We start from the raw sequence: 18,102 nt of genomic DNA on the forward strand, positions 1-18,102 counted from the left end.
TGTATGGTTGCGTTTTGGGATCTAGTTGATGATCAATACGGTTCCATTAATCTAGTGACGACAATTAATTAGCCGGGTTTCGTTAGATTAATGATCAATACTCATGATCATGGTTACAACGAAATTTTTTTAGTGAGCATGATTATGACATTCCTCCTGTCAACGATTTTTATTTTATTTTATTTTATTTTTTTGTGCAGTAGCTCTGGTTTCATTTTTATTGGCTCATAATTAATAGTTCCCAATTTTCTACAGGTATCATGCTTGTTTTTAAGTTAGTGAGCTAACAGTACCGTGACGCAAAAACAGTACCTTTTTAATGACTCGTGAGTTCATCGTAGTCAACAAGTGGTTGATTTTAGCCAACGAATAATGGTACTTCTCTTTTAGATCCACACAAAATTTTGACAAGAAAATATTTTTAGGGTAACTGTTACGCTGCTAAAATCTTCGGTGTAAGAAACAACATAGCTCTAAAAATTTGTTGTTTTCAGTCAAATCTTAAATCTGAATCTCTTGCTTTTTCTACCAGTAACAATGATTCGGACATTAATAGCCGAATTAATTTATCAGCAGTAGGTGCGAAGGGTAATTCGGCTATTATAAATAAGCGAAGAAATTTGTAAAATAGACGTATTTTGCTAAATATTTAGCAAAACAGACCGTTTTGTTAAATATTTAGCAAAATATACCTCATTTTGGTCAACAGGTCAAAAGGATATCGATTTTGCAAAACGGACCATTCGAAACATACGGGACTAGTAGTCCCGTATGATTTAATGGGGGATTAAATCATACGGGACTACTAGTCCCGTATGTTTCGAATGATTTGTTTAGCAAAATCGATCTCTTTTTTGCCTGTTGGCCAAAAAAAGGTCTATTTTGCTAAGTATTTATCAAAGCGAAAAATAACGCTGAAGAAGGCGAGAAAAAGAGGTTTATTTCTTAATGTTGGCAAAGAGAAGTTTATTTCTTATCGGTCTATTTTGTAAATTTTTCCTAAATAAGCGTGCGCTAATTTTTCCAGCGAGAGCTCGACAAATATTCTAACGTGGGCTGAAGATGGCGTCGTCGTCGAACTGGCCCGGCCCATATTTATGGCGGGAAAACGACCGAAAATGTTTTACTTTTGGCGCCCAAAAAAATTGCAAACCCATTTAATTTGGAAGCCGAAGGGACCAAACTTTATATTGAGAAAAAAGAAAAAGAAAAAAGAAATCTTTAAAAATATGAAGCGGAATCTGCCAACAGCGAGACAATTTGGGCAATCTTCTCTAACTTCTTGTTTCATCTCCTCGAAATCAAGGTGCTCATTTGCAAATCCGCCCTCTTCATTTTTAGTACCATTCTTCTCCCCTCTTTTTTTTTTAATTAAAAAGTCCATTTCTTTTGTTATTTATAGATCCCCCAGCGAAGCGACTGAATCAAAAGCGCCCAAGAAATCGATCTCGCTCTCCGACTTCTTGAATCGAAAGATCGTAAAAACCAATGCCAAATCTATCAAGGCATCCACTATTAACCGATAAATAATTAGTTTTATTTATTTATTTATTTATTTATGAGTCCCAGGTTTTATCCTAATTTGTTTTTTATCATTCATGCACCCAAAATTACCCATAATAGGTGTTGATCTCCCACAAAAGAATGGGTTTAGTAAAATAAATAAAAAAAACGTTTATTTCTCATGGACCTCGAATGACTTGCGGAAAATTTTGAGTTGCAGAAAAAGCAGAGCTCGTTCTTATCAATTGGGTCTGATAAGAACGAGTCGGGGAGTGGAAGAGACGGCGGTGGGTAATTTTGGGTGCATGAATGATAAAAAACAAATTAGGATAAAACCTGGGACTCATAAATAAATAAATAAATAAATAAAACTAATTATTTATCGGTTAATAGTGGATGCCTTGATAGATTTGGCATTGGTTTTTACGATCTTTCGATTCAAGAAGTCGGAGAGCGAGATCGATTTCTTGGGCGCTTTTGATTCAGTCGCTTCGCTGGGGGATCTATAAATAACAAAAGAAATGGACTTTTTAATTAAAAAAAAAAGAGGGGAGAAGAATGGTACTAAAAATGAAGAGGGCGGATTTGCAAATGAGCACCTTGATTTCGAGGAGATGAAACAAGAAGTTAGAGAAGATTGCCCAAATTGTCTCGCTGTTGGCAGATTCCGCTTCATATTTTTAAAGATTTCTTTTTTCTTTTTCTTTTTTCTCAATATAAAGTTTGGTCCCTTCGGCTTCCAAATTAAATGGGTTTGCAATTTTTTTGGGCGCCAAAAGTAAAACATTTTCGGTCGTTTTCCCGCCATAAATATGGGCCGGGCCAGTTCGACGACGACGCCATCTTCAGCCCACGTTAGAATATTTGTCGAGCTCTCGCTGGAAAAATTAGCGCACGCTTATTTAGGAAAAATTTACAAAATAGACCGATAAGAAATAAACTTCTCTTTGCCAACATTAAGAAATAAACCTCTTTTTCTCGCCTTCTTCAGCGTTATTTTTCGCTTTGATAAATACTTAGCAAAATAGACCTTTTTTTGGCCAACAGGCAAAAAAGAGATCGATTTTGCTAAACAAATCATTCGAAACATACGGGACTAGTAGTCCCGTATGATTTAATCCCCCATTAAATCATACGGGACTACTAGTCCCGTATGTTTCGAATGATTTGTTTAGCAAAATCGATCTCTTTTTTGCCTGTTGGCCAAAAAAAGGTCTATTTTGCTAAGTATTTATCAAAGCGAAAAATAACGCTGAAGAAGGCGAGAAAAAGAGGTTTATTTCTTAATGTTGGCAAAGAGAAGTTTATTTCTTATCGGTCTATTTTGTAAATTTTTCCTAAATAAGCGTGCGCTAATTTTTCCAGCGAGAGCTCGACAAATATTCTAACGTGGGCTGAAGATGGCGTCGTCGTCGAACTGGCCCGGCCCATATTTATGGCGGGAAAACGACCGAAAATGTTTTACTTTTGGCGCCCAAAAAAATTGCAAACCCATTTAATTTGGAAGCCGAAGGGACCAAACTTTATATTGAGAAAAAAGAAAAAGAAAAAAGAAATCTTTAAAAATATGAAGCGGAATCTGCCAACAGCGAGACAATTTGGGCAATCTTCTCTAACTTCTTGTTTCATCTCCTCGAAATCAAGGTGCTCATTTGCAAATCCGCCCTCTTCATTTTTAGTACCATTCTTCTCCCCTCTTTTTTTTTTAATTAAAAAGTCCATTTCTTTTGTTATTTATAGATCCCCCAGCGAAGCGACTGAATCAAAAGCGCCCAAGAAATCGATCTCGCTCTCCGACTTCTTGAATCGAAAGATCGTAAAAACCAATGCCAAATCTATCAAGGCATCCACTATTAACCGATAAATAATTAGTTTTATTTATTTATTTATTTATTTATGAGTCCCAGGTTTTATCCTAATTTGTTTTTTATCATTCATGCACCCAAAATTACCCATAATAGGTGTTGATCTCCCACAAAAGAATGGGTTTAGTAAAATAAATAAAAAAAACGTTTATTTCTCATGGACCTCGAATGACTTGCGGAAAATTTTGAGTTGCAGAAAAAGCAGAGCTCGTTCTTATCAATTGGGTCTGATAAGAACGAGTCGGGGAGTGGAAGAGACGGCGGTCAAGAGATTCAACGAGCCGTTGATGAAAGAAGGGGGTGAGGTGGGAGAATTGCAATCTGATGTGGACGCGAAGGACTCGGCGAGGAGAAAGAGCGCGGTCGGAGTTTCTTCAGGTCAGTTTTTGATCCGAGTACAAATTTTCAAAACCGACGTGTTTTGAATTTTATTCCCAAAAAAAAAAGACCTATTTTAAATTTAATTTTTTTAAAAAAACCAGATAGCCGAAATTGGATCGGTTTTTGAAAAAAAAAGTTCCCAAGCTTCACTGGAGTTGAGTTTAAGTCCTATGAAGTTTTTTATATAACAAAATTTCACGGTCCTTCAACTTCTGTAAAGTTTGGAAACTTTTTTTTTCAAAAACCGACTCAATTTCAGCCAACTGTTTTTGAAATAAGTCATTTTTTGGGAATTTTTTGACAAACATGTCGGTTTTGAAAATTTGTCCGGTAGAATGGTGATCATTGCCAGGCAAATTTCACAAACTGCCATGAATCTTTTAGGTTTTTGCGTAGAGTTGCAAGTTATTTTTGTTAGAGAAATAATATTGGAAACCCTCGAATCAGCAGCGAAAACATGTTATTTGGTATTGGAAAACACTAATGTGATTGCACGACATTTCTTTTTTTCTGCTGCAGTAATCTTGAGTTTTTAACTACTACAGTATTTTTTGAATTGCTACATTATCTCAGCTCTCGTACGGTTTTCCCTCGTACGACATTAATATTTTTCGGAAAAAGATCACAGCGCCCAGTTTCATGTTTGCTACTGTAGCATAAATAGCAGAGGCGTGGCTGACAATTTGGGGGCCCGGTTCTAAATTTCAATTGGGGCCTCTTAATCAATTTTTAGAAGAAACAAATAATTGTTTTTATACGTAGTACTAACCATGGAAAGAAATTTTTATATCTAGAATTAAAATAAACATTAAGATATAACAATGGTTCTATGCAAAACATATTATGTGAAAAATATTGATAGTAAAAAAATGATTTAATTTGATAAAGGTTAACCATAATCAAATTCAATCGACCCGACATTGATTTAATTTTATAATACTAGGTTAAAAAGTAATTTAATACTACCCCCATCAACTAAAAAGCTATTTAGTCAAAATGTTTAAGCATTTTCTGATAAAATTGAATTAACTACAAATAACAAGATAACGAGCTTACCACTAATCATCTCTTTTAAAATTCATCTCTTTTAAAATTCTTCTTTCATTTGATTTTATTGCAAGATTCTAAATTAGATAGAAATCAAGAACAATTTCAACAATTTCAACTAATCATCTTACCTAGTGACAATTTCAACTTGGAAGTGCACACATTGAACTTGAATTTAAGTCTCATTTTTCTCATTTAAGAAGATTGCGCTGGGATAATCCTCAGAACTGACAAAAATTCTGTCAAATATAAAATTATTTTTTAGTCCAAAAATTCCTTTGAACATAACATTTCACCTCCTGGATTATCCAAGGTTCCCAACAAAATTGGATTCGAATAACACTTAAGATCATGAGAACCCAAGTAGTTCAGGAGCGAGGGTCTGTTCTCGTTGTTGATTCTAAACTTCACTCCGCATTATTCACAATTTTTTACAAGACAAGACCTCCAAACAACTGAAAAAGATAATTAACAAATTAAAAAAAAAGCAGAGGCGTTGTTGCATACCTGGTGTCATCAAATTCAGTCTTCTTAACCTTGGCAACTCTAAGAGAGTAATCTTCATTTAAAAAAAGGAAAGAAAAAGAAGAGAAATCGGTTTCTCCAAAAAAAAATTCAAAAATTAATTATTATTTCATAGAGAAGGAGAAACCCACATCGAGAGAAAGATAGGAAATGGGCAGAAGAATCAGCTCCACTCAAGGATTTCCTGTGGAACATGAGCGAGGGCTCGCGATCCCTGGAGAGGCGATCGAGTTTGATTCATTCGTCTTTTTCGTTTTCTTGTCGCTGTTGTTGGTTGGATAAGAGCGAAGAATAAATTGAGGGCTGGGGGTAAGAGAGGAGCAAGATATTTATGAGCTTGGAGTTTTCTTGGACGGTGATGGAAGAGGAGGAGGCGGCGACCTAAGCTGCGCGAAGCCGCTCCGACCTACGCTAGATTCGGCGAAAAATCGAAGAAAAGGAAAAAAGAAATCGTGCAATTAGGGGGCCCCCCAAAGTTGGGGGCCCTGTTCTGCGGAACCGGCAGAACCGCCTCAGCGGCGCCCCTGATAAATAGTCAAACTTAGGTTCTCACATTTGTATAGAAGAGTAGATACGGGAAACCGCCATGACATTTAAACCCCACGTTATTTACATGCACTTCAAAGTGGAATTTTTTTTTTTGTTGTTGACTTATTTTGGATGATAATTGTTGTTTTCCCTCAAGCATGCATAGTTGGTTTACGCCTGTCTATATGAAGAGTAACATGTGAGGTAGTTTTCAGGCGAGGATGAGAAACCTCAAGAGAAGAAGTATTTGGTTGTCCTGGGAGACGATCCGAAGCCGAAGCCAAAACCAAGGACGAGAGCGAAAAGGCTTCCTCATGAAAGACCCAAACCCTTCTATAACCACTGTAAGCTCCTCCTCTCTGTCGAATTTGTCGTTGGCGCAGCCCAAAAAAATCGTCGAAACGTGTCTGCTGTTGTTGTCCGTTCTGCTCGTCTCTCGTCTTTGTTATTTGCCGACGATGAGGGTTTCACGATTTCAGATGAAAACGGACGTGGATGGTGGGACGAGGATCGGGAAGGCGTCGACAGCGAAGAAGTGGGGTGCAACGATGTGTGGGAAGGGATGGGATCGACAACGCTGGGAGGTTTAGAATGGCATTAAAAGCGGAGATCCCGGTTCATGATATTAAATGTTTTGGTAGTTTTAGAGTTATTCGAGCTACTCATCAACCCTAGAGTAATTGGGCGTTCGGTGTCTCATGAATATTCTTCACCAAGCTCTTTTGGTAGTATGTTTTGGTAGTTTTGGAGTTAGACCTGCAATCTGTCAAAAAACTAAAAGAGATGAAATGTTATTATTGCTCTGATGTAAAGTATTCAGGGGACTTAATTCATGATATTAAATTATTCGGACAAAGTATTTGAGAGTCCCCGTTCATGATATTAAATGTGTTTCCCAACCCTTGGTTTTTGCTTCTATACCCTTTTTTACAGTTCAAAGTTTATGACAAACATCTGTAAAACCTGTACAGTTCAGTACACAGATCGTCGAAACATGCATTATATGATAATGACACGTTACACAAACTTTATTTTACTTTTTGAGAAGTACTTCGTCCCAAAATCAGTGCTGTTTTTTTTTTAATGCACAAATTAGACAAGAAGAAACTCAATAACAAACAATACAAGCTGCGACATCTTCAAACTAGCGACTTCTGTTTGATCCCAACACGAGTAACAAGCTGCTATTATTAGATTGGAGACGCAAAAGGAGAGGAATATACGCGTTACTTATACACGATATAAGCAATTAGAGAAACTTTATCCTTGTTTTGACATGCTATTATTTTCTTTCCCAAAAAAAAAATCAAAATTAGCCACTTCGTAGGCTCATATAAATAATTTTACAAATGTATCTTCTTCGCTTATGACATGATGACAAGGGTATAATCGTATTGGCCAACTGAACTCTATACTACAATTTCTATGAGAAACTCTGCCTCACTAAAATGTTGGCACTTTGGCTCTCTGACTGAGCCTTCGAATAAATCTATAAGAACTTGCAAGATTATATATATATATATATATTTTTTCCCCATGATCACAATTCTGCCAAAGATTCTAAATCTCTCTCTTCACCCTTGCTTGTTGAACTATCTGGCTGTGGGCTCAGTGGAGGTGCTTGTGTGAGGTCCTTCTGTTCTCCAGATATCACTGAAGTAACTCTCCTTGCCTCCTTATCGAGATCAACCCACTCCGGAATTATTCTTTTAGCACCCTAAAGAAAAGAGAAAAGGAAAATTTTTCAGGGAACAATTAAATGAGGGGATATTGGAACTAGAATCTTGTGGTTCAAAAGTATTTACCTGAAGTTTGGGCTCTTTCGTCATGGGATTGTTACATAGATCAATAGTCTTTGCCTTGGATTTTGTTGCATTACCACACCAAGATTCGCACCATAGCCATTCTTGAGGGAGGGAGTATATTGGAACGGTGTGTTGGGCGTAGTTCGGGAGATCCTGAAGGCATGAAAGCAGAATAATCAAATGAGCATTATGAAAATATCAACAGGATCGACACGTGAAATTGCATAAAAATAAGAAATGAAAAAAATAAGAAATACGATACGAAACGCATTATACCTGATCAAGGTTGGAGAGACTGTTGGGATCCTTGCTAAGGGTTTCATAAAACACCCTTAATGTGTCTCCAGCTGCTGTTTGCCGGAACTTTACCAAATCAACAACATATAAAGCACTGGTGGAAATCACAAAGTCCAGGGATTATATTATGGATTTGAAATCAACTGGCATAAGAAAACTACACAGAATAGCTGACTACCTGATATGATACGGTCTTCCTCGCAAATGGTCCTTCCAAAAGCCCTTTACAGTAATTAAAAAAAAAGACCATAGTGAAAGCAATCAGACGTATTAACTAAGGACCACAATAATAAAAAGGTTTCCAAGATATTGCTGATAGAAAATTTGGGAAAACTGATGAGGAAGGTGACTAACTTGTCTCCAGAAGCGATAACCATCCATTTCCTTGTTGTTGTCACAAAACGGTGTGTACGCAAGGGGCCTGCCTTTTATATCCATGTCATAAAGCTCTCCCATGTCTGCTCTTACAACTTGATCTGCATCAACAAATATCACCTGCATGCAAATACCATTAAAGTTTGAGTATATTCCAAAAATCTACCAAGAACTCGTCTATCAGGATGTTTCATTGAATCATCCGAATTTAATTAAATAACGCCACCACAAAACTTTTCACTTAACTGCTATACCTAACCACTGTGAGAATAAGTTATCATGTGACTAGCACGCAAATATATTTCAACAATTTTTTTATCCCATTTAAATTAAAAATTTCAGTTGAAGGTTGAAAATTATAATAGATGATATTGGGTTCTTTTACCATGACCGTTCTTAAACCATTGTGCGTGTGGCAACTCCAAAAAACTTGTTTTAGGTGGTTCAACCTTAGTCCAAAACCTTGTTTCCAGTTTGCCAAAAGTTGGGCTCAAGTTGAACTAGTTCTTTCTAGTTCAAAATCTAGCCCCTAAACTAGTTCTTTTATTGATCAACCCTTATAGGACCAACCCTGGCCTGGTTAAGAAAAAAAAAAAGCAGTCCAGGCCCGGTTCTATTTTGAAGTTTCCAAACAGACGGGTTCTGCTGATTTAAGGATTTGATCATTTTCTCTAATAAAAATGGCTTAGGATATTTTACTACAGAACCCCTATTAGTCCATGGTGGTTTTGAAAAATTTACCCGGTAAGTCTTCTTGTTCTTTGAAAAATAAGCAGTGTTATAAGAACAATGATGCACAACTAACGTAAGCATTTGATAACAAGTAGGTAGCCGCTTCGCTAAGGGAAAGAGGGAAATAAAGCTCAGAAAAAGATTTTATAAGCCCAGATGATTCGCTGCTTCTCTTTCTGTTTGTGCAACCACGTAGGCCACTTGTAGGTGATTAACTCATACTCAAATCCATACTCATCTGCCATGTGAGGTATGAAATCCTGCACAACACATTTCAAGGTATTACAAGTGATGCATGCTATCTTCGCGTGGAAATAGTAAAAGGAACAGACCTTGAACTGAGGAGACAGATAGTTCTTGATGAACCAAAATTTCACCGGTCTTTGGGTGTTCTTAAGAACACTTAGTATCATGATCTTAAGGAAACGCTCATACCTGGTAAAAACACAAATTTTAATCAGAGAATAAACACCAAAATATTGTATTTTACAATAATAAAAACAAGCAAGAATTCTATGATAACTCCATTTTCTGATGTCTAACTTCAAAAAAAAAAGAACTCCATCAGCAGATGATCAGAGGACACCTTTACCAAAAACTGCTAATGGAATTAAATGGGAGGACATGTCAGCAATTGTTCCCCAATCAGATGTCAGTCTAACGCACTTAAAATAACTTATTTGATGGACTCCGGAAATTTTCAGATTGTTAATACTAAAACAGTGGGTGAGAGGTCTATACAAAGAATGTGAAAAGTATTTAAAATGTTTTAAAGAAAAGAACAAAGAAAAATCCAGAAAGAAACAAGGAAATATCATTTACTTACAAATGCCCAGAAGCAACTGAAAATACGTTTATTGTTTCTCCATGTCTTTCAGTCTTCTTGTGGCCCTACGTATATGGTTGAGGATATTAATAAAAATAGCATAACGAATAGATTTACCAAAGAATAATGAAGCAGTGCTGATCTGTATGCAAACTGCCAGAATATATGAATAACAAACTTCAATTATAGTGCAATAAGTTACTTCTAGATTTGAAGAGTGCATAGATAGATAAATATATAGATCGACAGAAGGACATTTACGTTCACATGATTAACTGTAGCTGGGAAATAAGAACTACAACAGCATCCCTGCTTCCAGTTTCAGGTGTGACATAAAGAGTCAGCGTCTTTAAGTATTACAGATGTTAAACACATAGAACATCTAATATTGGAAATCAAAACCCAAAAACCTTAAAGCATAATAGGATAAAAGTATCAACCAGACTAACACTATATATATGAATGTGTTGAGCTTTAGATAAACTTATGTCATCATGTTTTTGTATAGCTGACTCATATAGCATACAACCAGTTCATATAGAGCCTGTTCATATACTATATAATCAGTTCATCATAACAATCAAACACAACAAGGCATATCTGAGACTCATGCTTCAAACTCAATTAACCCAGAGCCGACTCTAAATCTCAAATATTGAGGGAAAAGAAAAGAAAATTTTAGAGAGTTACCAACGATTTCTTCCCATTTCCACCAATGAAGCCAGATGCCCACTTCAACAAATTAGCATTCCAACTATGGCGATCATCCTGCAAATATATTATGATAGAATATAAGTCACATAGTTTTGGCATTGCACCACTTCTCTTGAACTATGAACTTACTAACACAAGAGAGTTAATTATAAACTTCATAGAACCACATACTGTCTTCCTTTCATTGACCTTGTTGTCATCAGAAGCAATGAGTAATTCTTCATGTTCCTTGCCCCTTTTCTTTGCCACTTCTATGTGTAGGACTTTACCCCTTAGATCATTTATTGTAATGCGTTTCGAAGACAAACTCTCATCTTCACTTTCTTTTAGCACATAAAGATCAGCACTTCTGCCAGGAGCAAGCTGAAGGTACCATACTCCAGGGGAAACCTTCATTTGCCAGTAACCCAAATTAGCCATAACCAGTGTATCTACTACATGTGGCATTTGCTTCGTACCAAGAAACAGCTGAAGTCCTCGAGGCGGGTCATGATTTTTCTCAGAGCAATGGCCTGTCAGTGGTGTGGAAAGGAAAAAAGCTATAAACTAATTGAACCCAGAGAAGGAGACAAAACACATAAGGAAATAAATATTCACCTGTCAAGAGAAGTGCCTCAAGTTCAAAAACTGCTTGCAAAGTACTTACATCACCAAGGTTCTCAAGCAGGATGTTGTCGAGATCATGGCTGGAAAACAGAAAAGGAAAAAGAAAAAGAAAATAAAATCAAATCAAAATCAAAATCAAGTACAACATAGTTGAGGATTTTACTGCAGCTGATTGAGGTAGTTGTATCTTCCTTATAAATAAGGAGTTTTATCAATGAGAGAGAGAGGGAGGGAGGGAGAGAGCCAGTGCAAAGAATTGCATGGCTTATTACTGCATTCAATATGCACATGCTTGCACGCATACAAATAACATAAAAACAAATATTGATATGCGAGTATAGCAGCACGTACATAGCGACAGTTGGTTCAACAAGCCAAGGCTCGGGCACATCAAGATTCATTGTAAGAGTTTTGGACAGTGGCATATTTGAAAAGAAAGCTTTAGGGCCATTTACAGAATAATCAACAGCACTAAAATCATCCTACATGTTACACAAAAAGTATTAGAATACCAGAAAAAGATAATAAATCCGAACACAAAGTATAAAATAACTAGAGCATTAGCAATACCACTGACGGCACAACATATCGGTAGAAGTTTTTCAATGGAAGGTCAGCAAGAGAACTCTGCAACAATAAAATATAAAGTTACTACAATAATTAAATAGGAAAATCATATACAATAAAGCAGAATGAAGTATAACTTAAGTACAGAATTGGAAATACACTTTTGTCAGAGAAACAAGAATGAAATATAAGAATATCAGTTAATGGAAGCACAAGTGGCAAATAAAAAGCCTTACATATTGGACATTCTATGTAGAAGCTAGAATAAATAAAATCTTATGTAAACTACATTAGTACAGAGTAAATAAGGTAGTGCTGACAAAGTGTAGACTCACGATTTATTCTAAAAAATATCTATCAGTTCTTTAATCCTGATCACGACACAAGAACTTTCTATTAGGAAAGTCTATCGTATGATTGCATAGGGTAGATTGGGTTCTGCATGTTGAAGATATGAAATGTTCCCACTACAGTAGCCAAGAATACACAGTGCTCAACTGCTCATAGGATGTAGTATACAATAAAAACAAAAAAACCCTGCCAAATTCATGTAAAGCAGCTCAGTCAGCAAGAAAACCTGGGAAAAAAGGCTAATTCCAAAGTGTAACACCCAAGATTTTGATGGGGTAGTCCATTATGTGATTTTTTCTTTCATCCACATACCTTATAACAATTAAAAATCACGACAAGTGTTGTGTCTTAGCAAAAAGACGTGTGGATCTAACAATATGGTACACTGTATTTCTTATATTTCCTCCATTTTCAAGATAAAAATCATGATTAGGTTCTGCATGTTGAGGATATGAAATCTTCACGCTACAGTAGCTGATAATAAGTAGTGCTCATAAGAAGCAGTATAAGATCAAAAATATCTTCCAAGTTCCAAATCCAAAGTGTAAAACCCTGAATTTTGACCAGGATGGTCCATTCAGCGCTTTTTCATCCACATATCTTACACCTCTGGTAGCTAGAACTACAAAGGCTTTTGGTGGTCTTATTACCAAGGTGGGGTCTGTGACTGGGGTGAAGTTGTAACAAGGTAGCCTTAGAGGAGCCTGTGGCTGGGTCGAATCCTCAGCGGAAGTCAAGATGAGCGTTGTGTCTTAGCTAAAAAGAACCTTGTGGATCATCTATAAATATAGTCCACTGTGTTTTCTATAGTTCCTGCATTTTCAAGAAGGAGATCAACAAGAGAGGCTGCAGGAAGCATGACAAGAGATGCAGTGGAGCTGGAGGAGGGAGACTGACAACCACATGGAGCATAGAGTACTTGGACAGACAATAATGATTTAATAAGGACAATATGTTGTCAAATATGTGATTAGTGTGCAAAGGTTGTTGTGGTTTAACAGAAATCCTACTATCACTACCACCATCACCACCTGACACACTCGATATTTGTTGGTCTAGATTGAGCATGCCCGCATAACCTTGAAAGACTGCCACCATCTTATCTTAATCAGCTTATTTTATGTTCCACCTAATGTCCTATGCTGCAAATTACTTCTTTTATCTTTTATTAGCCATTCTCACATCCCAACATTCTCACCAAGACTTCAACTTTCACAACTGTCATTTTTTTATACTTACAACATTCTAACACAGAATAACAGGAAGGTTTACAGCTGCAATGAAAACTTCACCAAGAGCTGTAGGGCATCCCAAAGTCACATAATACTCCAGAATAATTTTACCAGATGAATAAAATGATTCTGTGCCCATCACCCTCTTGAATACCACTTCATGAAGAAAGATGAAAGGCTAATCCAAGTAAAAAGGAAACGGAGTATCATTTATATGCCATCAGTAATATTCTCATCTTGGAAGGTTGACCTAAGCAACTACCAACCACTAATCCACATAAATCCCCACTGTCTCGAAACAAAGTAACGCACTACTGTCTATAAAGGCATCTTTGTCCACTCAGAAAACTGAAAGCCATGTTGTAAAGTAACATTAAAAAATTAAGTATGCTATCATATGAAAGGACAGTTGAGTTCACCACTGACTTAAATGATAGTCATCTTTAACTGGATGTATCACCTAAACACGTATAAGACAATAGCAATAATACCCAATCAAGGACTTACTATTGGATTAAGTATGATTCTCATGCTTGGTTGAATGCACTTCCATAGTACACGAAGAAGTGGGGAAAGCTTTTGTCCGGCAGGACTTAATGGATCAATAACAGCATCAATATGTAAGGCAGAATTTGCATTATTCATAATGACCGCACTGAAAAAGAATAAAAATTAAATGAGGTGTCAGGAAGAACAAAACAAATTGGAGAAAAGAACTCTAAAACACACATTCTTGATGCATTATATGATGTTAAGCCCATGCGAAAAAGGAAGGAACAGGGTGGATTAGATAAAAGGTAATAACATGATAATCATATTTTCGGCTAAGTGCCAAGACGCATGTTTTGCACTTTTTCAGTAAAGCATATATTTATAACGCAAGGTTGACAAAGGGACGCAGCCGATCAGAAACCATCACATATATTAGTGGAAGAAGCCATTCAGGAAACATTTCATTATATTAATGACGGTCAGTGGCCTGATCTAGATTTTAATATATAATATATTACTACAATGGTGGAAATGGTGTGCTCCTCTGAACAAGGTCAAACATGATATAATTCTTGCTTACAATCTGTTATTCTCTATATGTTATATGATGGAAAATGACATACAAAATCGAGTTTTAATGGTTATTATCATAACAGTATTAAACTCCAATATTTACCTGGAAAAGGAAGTGTAGGAGACCGAAGAATTTGAACAAAAATTACACATTTGAATGTCAAGGATAATCCTAAAGAGATTGTTGGTGGCACACATAAATGTACTAGAATAGAGAGAAGTATATTTGCTATTTTGGAGGAACATCATTCCACTTAAGGATTGAATGCTATGGTATGGAGTGAAAAAGAAGAGGAGTGGGGGGGTTCCCCTCGTGCAGGTTTTAGGTTATACTTGACCAAATCTTAATCTGCAGAAATGGAAAAGAGAATCCAATATGGATACATGACAGAATTTCAGGAGAAAACACTTGTGCTGAAAAACAAGACAATAGCTCCCATTTCAAGAGCTGAAAGTGGGATGAATCTTATTTTTGGAAGCATAATGGTATAAAGTATTTGTGAAGGAAAAGAAGATTGACTGGCGCGCAGAGGGTTGAAGTTTTGGGGTAGCAGAAAGCCATAAAATGATGTATCTGTGTGATGCCTTCATGGCGCTGTCATGAAGGCTCAGATTAAGATCAATTCACCAGAGTCAAATTTTGGCGGAGATAGGGCTTCATACACTTCAACCCTGATCAACAAAGATCCAAGTGGAACTTTAATTACAATAAGTGGCTTGAATTAGTATTGATGGAAAATAGGGGTGAGCATAATTCGGTGGAAACGACAATAACCAACTGAACTGCCTGAACTTCGGCAGTTCGGCTCGGTTACAATGCTTCAGCAGTTCGGGTCAAGTTGAAATCATTTCAACCTCAATCGCCCAACCCGACCGATTTAGTTAACACACTAGTATTGAGTATTAGGCTTATTGGTTTTTTAACTTATCTAAACACAATTGATTTCAAAGCACATACACATCTACCATGATCACGTGAAATAATTGCAATTCTAATATCCTATTATTGAGGAGAGTCCCTTCATCTACCCACTAAGCTTCCTTTTGCACAAGAACTGAACCCTAACCTCTCTCCCCTGTGCATTATTTTGCACAGAACTCATCTCCAACTCCAAAGTCTAATTTTTTTCTTTCCTTTTTAAACAAATCTTTTCTAATGAATATGTTATTTCAATCAATTATTCTTGCTGTTATGCATATTTATCTTTGCCAATACAAATACAGAGGTTCTTCCCAATGTTTTTGCTTGCTTGCAAGATAACCTCAGTTTTTTGTTGTTCTTTCATAGAATCAAATTTTTAATTCTCTCACAAATCTTGTCCAATGAGAAACATCTTCATATGTTCACCAGGTGCATTGAGCAAAATTTGTTATTGTCAGGCATGAATGACGATTTATTTGTACTTTTTTAACTCAAGAATGAATTATTGTTGAGCAAAGAATCTCTCGATATTTGAATTGATTTTTATTTGTATGAACATACAGCCTACAATAGACACAAAGTGCTCTGAGGACCGAATAAGCCACACCACACTGACCGAACCAAAGTAGATCAGTATGTTTTGGTTGCTACCAAGAATCGGCAGTCTCAATTTGCAAAATTTGGCAAAAACCTAACCGACTGACCGAATGCTCAAACCTATTGCTCACCCCTAGTGGAAACAAATCAACGCATACTGCATATTGAAATGTAAGAAAGATTGTTAAGTAGTTGAAATTTTAGACGCCAGATTCCAACCGAGGTTTCCTCATCTGGATCATGTGTTTTCCAAGATTACCAGTCTGCACATCACATTTGGCGGCCCCATTTGTCATAAGAGTTCAACAAGTACCATAAAACCTGCTTTTTTGTTCTTTAGGTCATTGTATCATTTATAACAATGAGAAATAATGTACATTCATATGAAATACTATAAATAGTATAAACCTCAAAACCCAAATTGTAAATCCTAAGGAAGAAAAGAACTCCCATGTAATCATTTATTAGTAGCCAGGATCAAACTTAAGCAAAAATGTAACCATATTTAAGTCCTTTTCAAAATAAAAGGTGATCATGAAGAGACCTGTGTTCTGCATTTAGAATTTCGAAATGGGCCCTTTCAGAACTTCGTTCTCGGATAGCCATTGAAGAAGAGGCCAACATGATAAGATCACTGTAGAACTTGCTGTGAAGAAATAAGAAAAAAAGGGTTAACACTTTGAAGCGCAGAATAAAAGCAGTATACGACACAATACGAATGTCACAGTGATATATATTCGATGAATAGCCGCATTTTCTTCCAGTATTATGCCATTATTATCACCTAACCTTCTCTCATCAAAGCGGAGTTTGCTGTGGAGCAAAAGGCTCCACTAAAGATTAGAGAATACCTATCAACCTAACATCAACCCTCCGGATTGGAGCCTTAATTCTGGCTAACCATTGATTGGAGCATGTAAATTCTATAAGGGCAACAGCTCATGTTCATGCAATGGAAGAAGCTAAGATCTAAGTTCTGAGACAATGAAAGAGTAGACAAAAAGCAATAGGTGATAGGGTTACAATAGGAATCACATTGAACTCTGAAGAACAATTATGGAACCAAACAGCTAAAGAGAAAACATTTATAGCATGACTATCAAATATTCATAACCGCTTCTTTGATATATGCAGCGGATATATATTCATATATAACTATGACACATAGATTACCTAAGTTTGTTTTCCAGGGAGTCAATTATCTTTAGTCAAATAAATACAAATTCATGTCCTAAGCTTGAACTGGTGATTTGGTCAATTAAAGTGGAAGAAACTTGCTTTCAGTCAATACACCGATGTGCACAGGTGCATTTGAGCACACACATGCTATGCGTATTTGCACTATGTGAACAAACAAACCTTCTAGTGTGAGAACTAAAAAGCAAGGACATCAACCCAGCAAGATGTTGAAACTTTTCTGGTCCAAAAGGTGAAATGTACAAGCTATCAAAGCCATGTCACATACTATTTCTCAATAAATCCTTGCAGATCCATTATCCTCCGCTAATGCATACATTAGTTGTGCAAGCAACACAGTAACATATCTTAAGCACTAATCTCAGCCAGAAAACTCAAATTAGTTGCCTTACAAAAAACAAATAGTCAAATATAAGAGATTTATAACACATGCACCAAAGTATAGGATCAAGAGTTACCATTCAAACTATTCCAAGTCACTTTAAAAAGACATTCAGGAGAAACTACCTTTTAACATTTGTCAGATAACAAAGTTTCGGAATGATATACAGAGAATTTTTTTTAATATGTAACTTTCACAGCTTTCTTTAATGCTTCAAACATTTTCCCCAATCTATTTTTGTATTAAAAAATTGAAATATAGGGAAAGGTAATCCTTTTCAGGCACCAATCTATTTTTCCCAAAATATTACGGACATTTATAGTAAGAAGAAGGCTAAATATCAGAAACTCGCCCTTGATTTCAGACAATTATCAGATAAAGCCCCATGCTTTCAAATATCATCAAACCCCCCTTAAGTTAAGGATTATCAGAAAACCCCCCTTTAACTTTAAGATTTTATCAAAAAACCTCCCAACAGTATTTACCTCAATTTTCACATGAGTGAGAAAAATTATGCAAGGAGACAATTTTACTACTGAAAATGTGGTTCATGCTTTTAGGAGGGTTTTCTAATAAAATCTTACA

At 36.2% G+C, this 18,102-nt stretch overlaps 3 protein-coding genes and 2 long non-coding RNA genes across 5 annotated transcripts in view; 2 read left to right on the top strand and 3 right to left on the bottom strand.

The window, feature by feature from the left end:
* The window catches only part of LOC109826930 (F-box protein PP2-B13-like), a 3,727-nt gene extending 3,030 nt beyond the window's left edge, over positions 1–697 (bottom strand). Inside the window, exon 1 of the mRNA XM_020393942.1 lies at positions 693–697. Coding sequence (XP_020249531.1) covers positions 693–697 — 5 coding nt within the window. The remainder of the gene's footprint in view (positions 1–692) is intronic.
* Positions 1,178–6,682, top strand: LOC109826931. The gene is made up of 5 exons (XM_020393943.1): positions 1,178–1,306; positions 1,403–1,505; positions 1,724–1,794; positions 3,565–3,746; positions 6,065–6,682. Exons 1-5 carry the CDS (start codon positions 1,230–1,232, stop codon positions 6,448–6,450), a joined length of 819 nt encoding a protein of 272 aa, XP_020249532.1. The 5' UTR covers positions 1,178–1,229; the 3' UTR covers positions 6,451–6,682.
* On the bottom strand, positions 1,904–2,231 carry LOC109826043. The gene is made up of 2 exons (XR_002243180.1): positions 2,103–2,231; positions 1,904–2,006 (listed from the first exon to the last, which is right to left on the bottom strand). It is a non-coding gene; the product is annotated as an uncharacterized LOC109826043 (long non-coding RNA).
* Positions 3,019–3,346, top strand: LOC109826042. Its single transcript, XR_002243179.1, has 2 exons — positions 3,019–3,147; positions 3,244–3,346. It is a non-coding gene; the product is annotated as an uncharacterized LOC109826042 (long non-coding RNA).
* LOC109826039 (UDP-glucose:glycoprotein glucosyltransferase) overlaps positions 7,007–18,102 on the bottom strand; it is a 29,707-nt gene continuing 18,611 nt past the window's right edge. Inside the window, 16 exon segments of the mRNA XM_020392989.1 lie at positions 7,007–7,566; positions 7,655–7,807; positions 7,931–8,045; positions 8,130–8,173; positions 8,306–8,446; positions 9,162–9,192; positions 9,194–9,318; positions 9,391–9,493; positions 9,885–9,949; positions 10,575–10,652; positions 10,770–11,110; positions 11,196–11,284; positions 11,556–11,686; positions 11,775–11,831; positions 13,862–14,009; positions 16,483–16,584. Coding sequence (XP_020248578.1) covers positions 7,390–7,566; positions 7,655–7,807; positions 7,931–8,045; positions 8,130–8,173; positions 8,306–8,446; positions 9,162–9,192; positions 9,194–9,318; positions 9,391–9,493; positions 9,885–9,949; positions 10,575–10,652; positions 10,770–11,110; positions 11,196–11,284; positions 11,556–11,686; positions 11,775–11,831; positions 13,862–14,009; positions 16,483–16,584 — 1,900 coding nt within the window. The 3' untranslated portion in view covers positions 7,007–7,389.

This window comes from Asparagus officinalis, chromosome 10 (assembly GCF_001876935.1).
Source record: "Asparagus officinalis chromosome 10, Aspof.V1, whole genome shotgun sequence".
In the NCBI taxonomy this organism is placed as follows: Eukaryota; Viridiplantae; Streptophyta; class Magnoliopsida; order Asparagales; family Asparagaceae; genus Asparagus; species Asparagus officinalis.

Coding starts and splice junctions, on each gene's coding strand:
- LOC109826931 (XM_020393943.1), top strand. CDS start 1,230: ATGAAGCGGAATCTGCCAACAGCGAGACAATTTGGGCAATCTTCTCTA. Junction 1,795..3,564: donor AGTGGAAGAGACGGCGGTGG/GTAATTTTGGGT, acceptor TTTGAGTTGCAG/AAAAAGCAGAGCTCGTTCTT. Junction 3,747..6,064: donor CGCGGTCGGAGTTTCTTCAG/GTCAGTTTTTGA, acceptor GGTAGTTTTCAG/GCGAGGATGAGAAACCTCAA.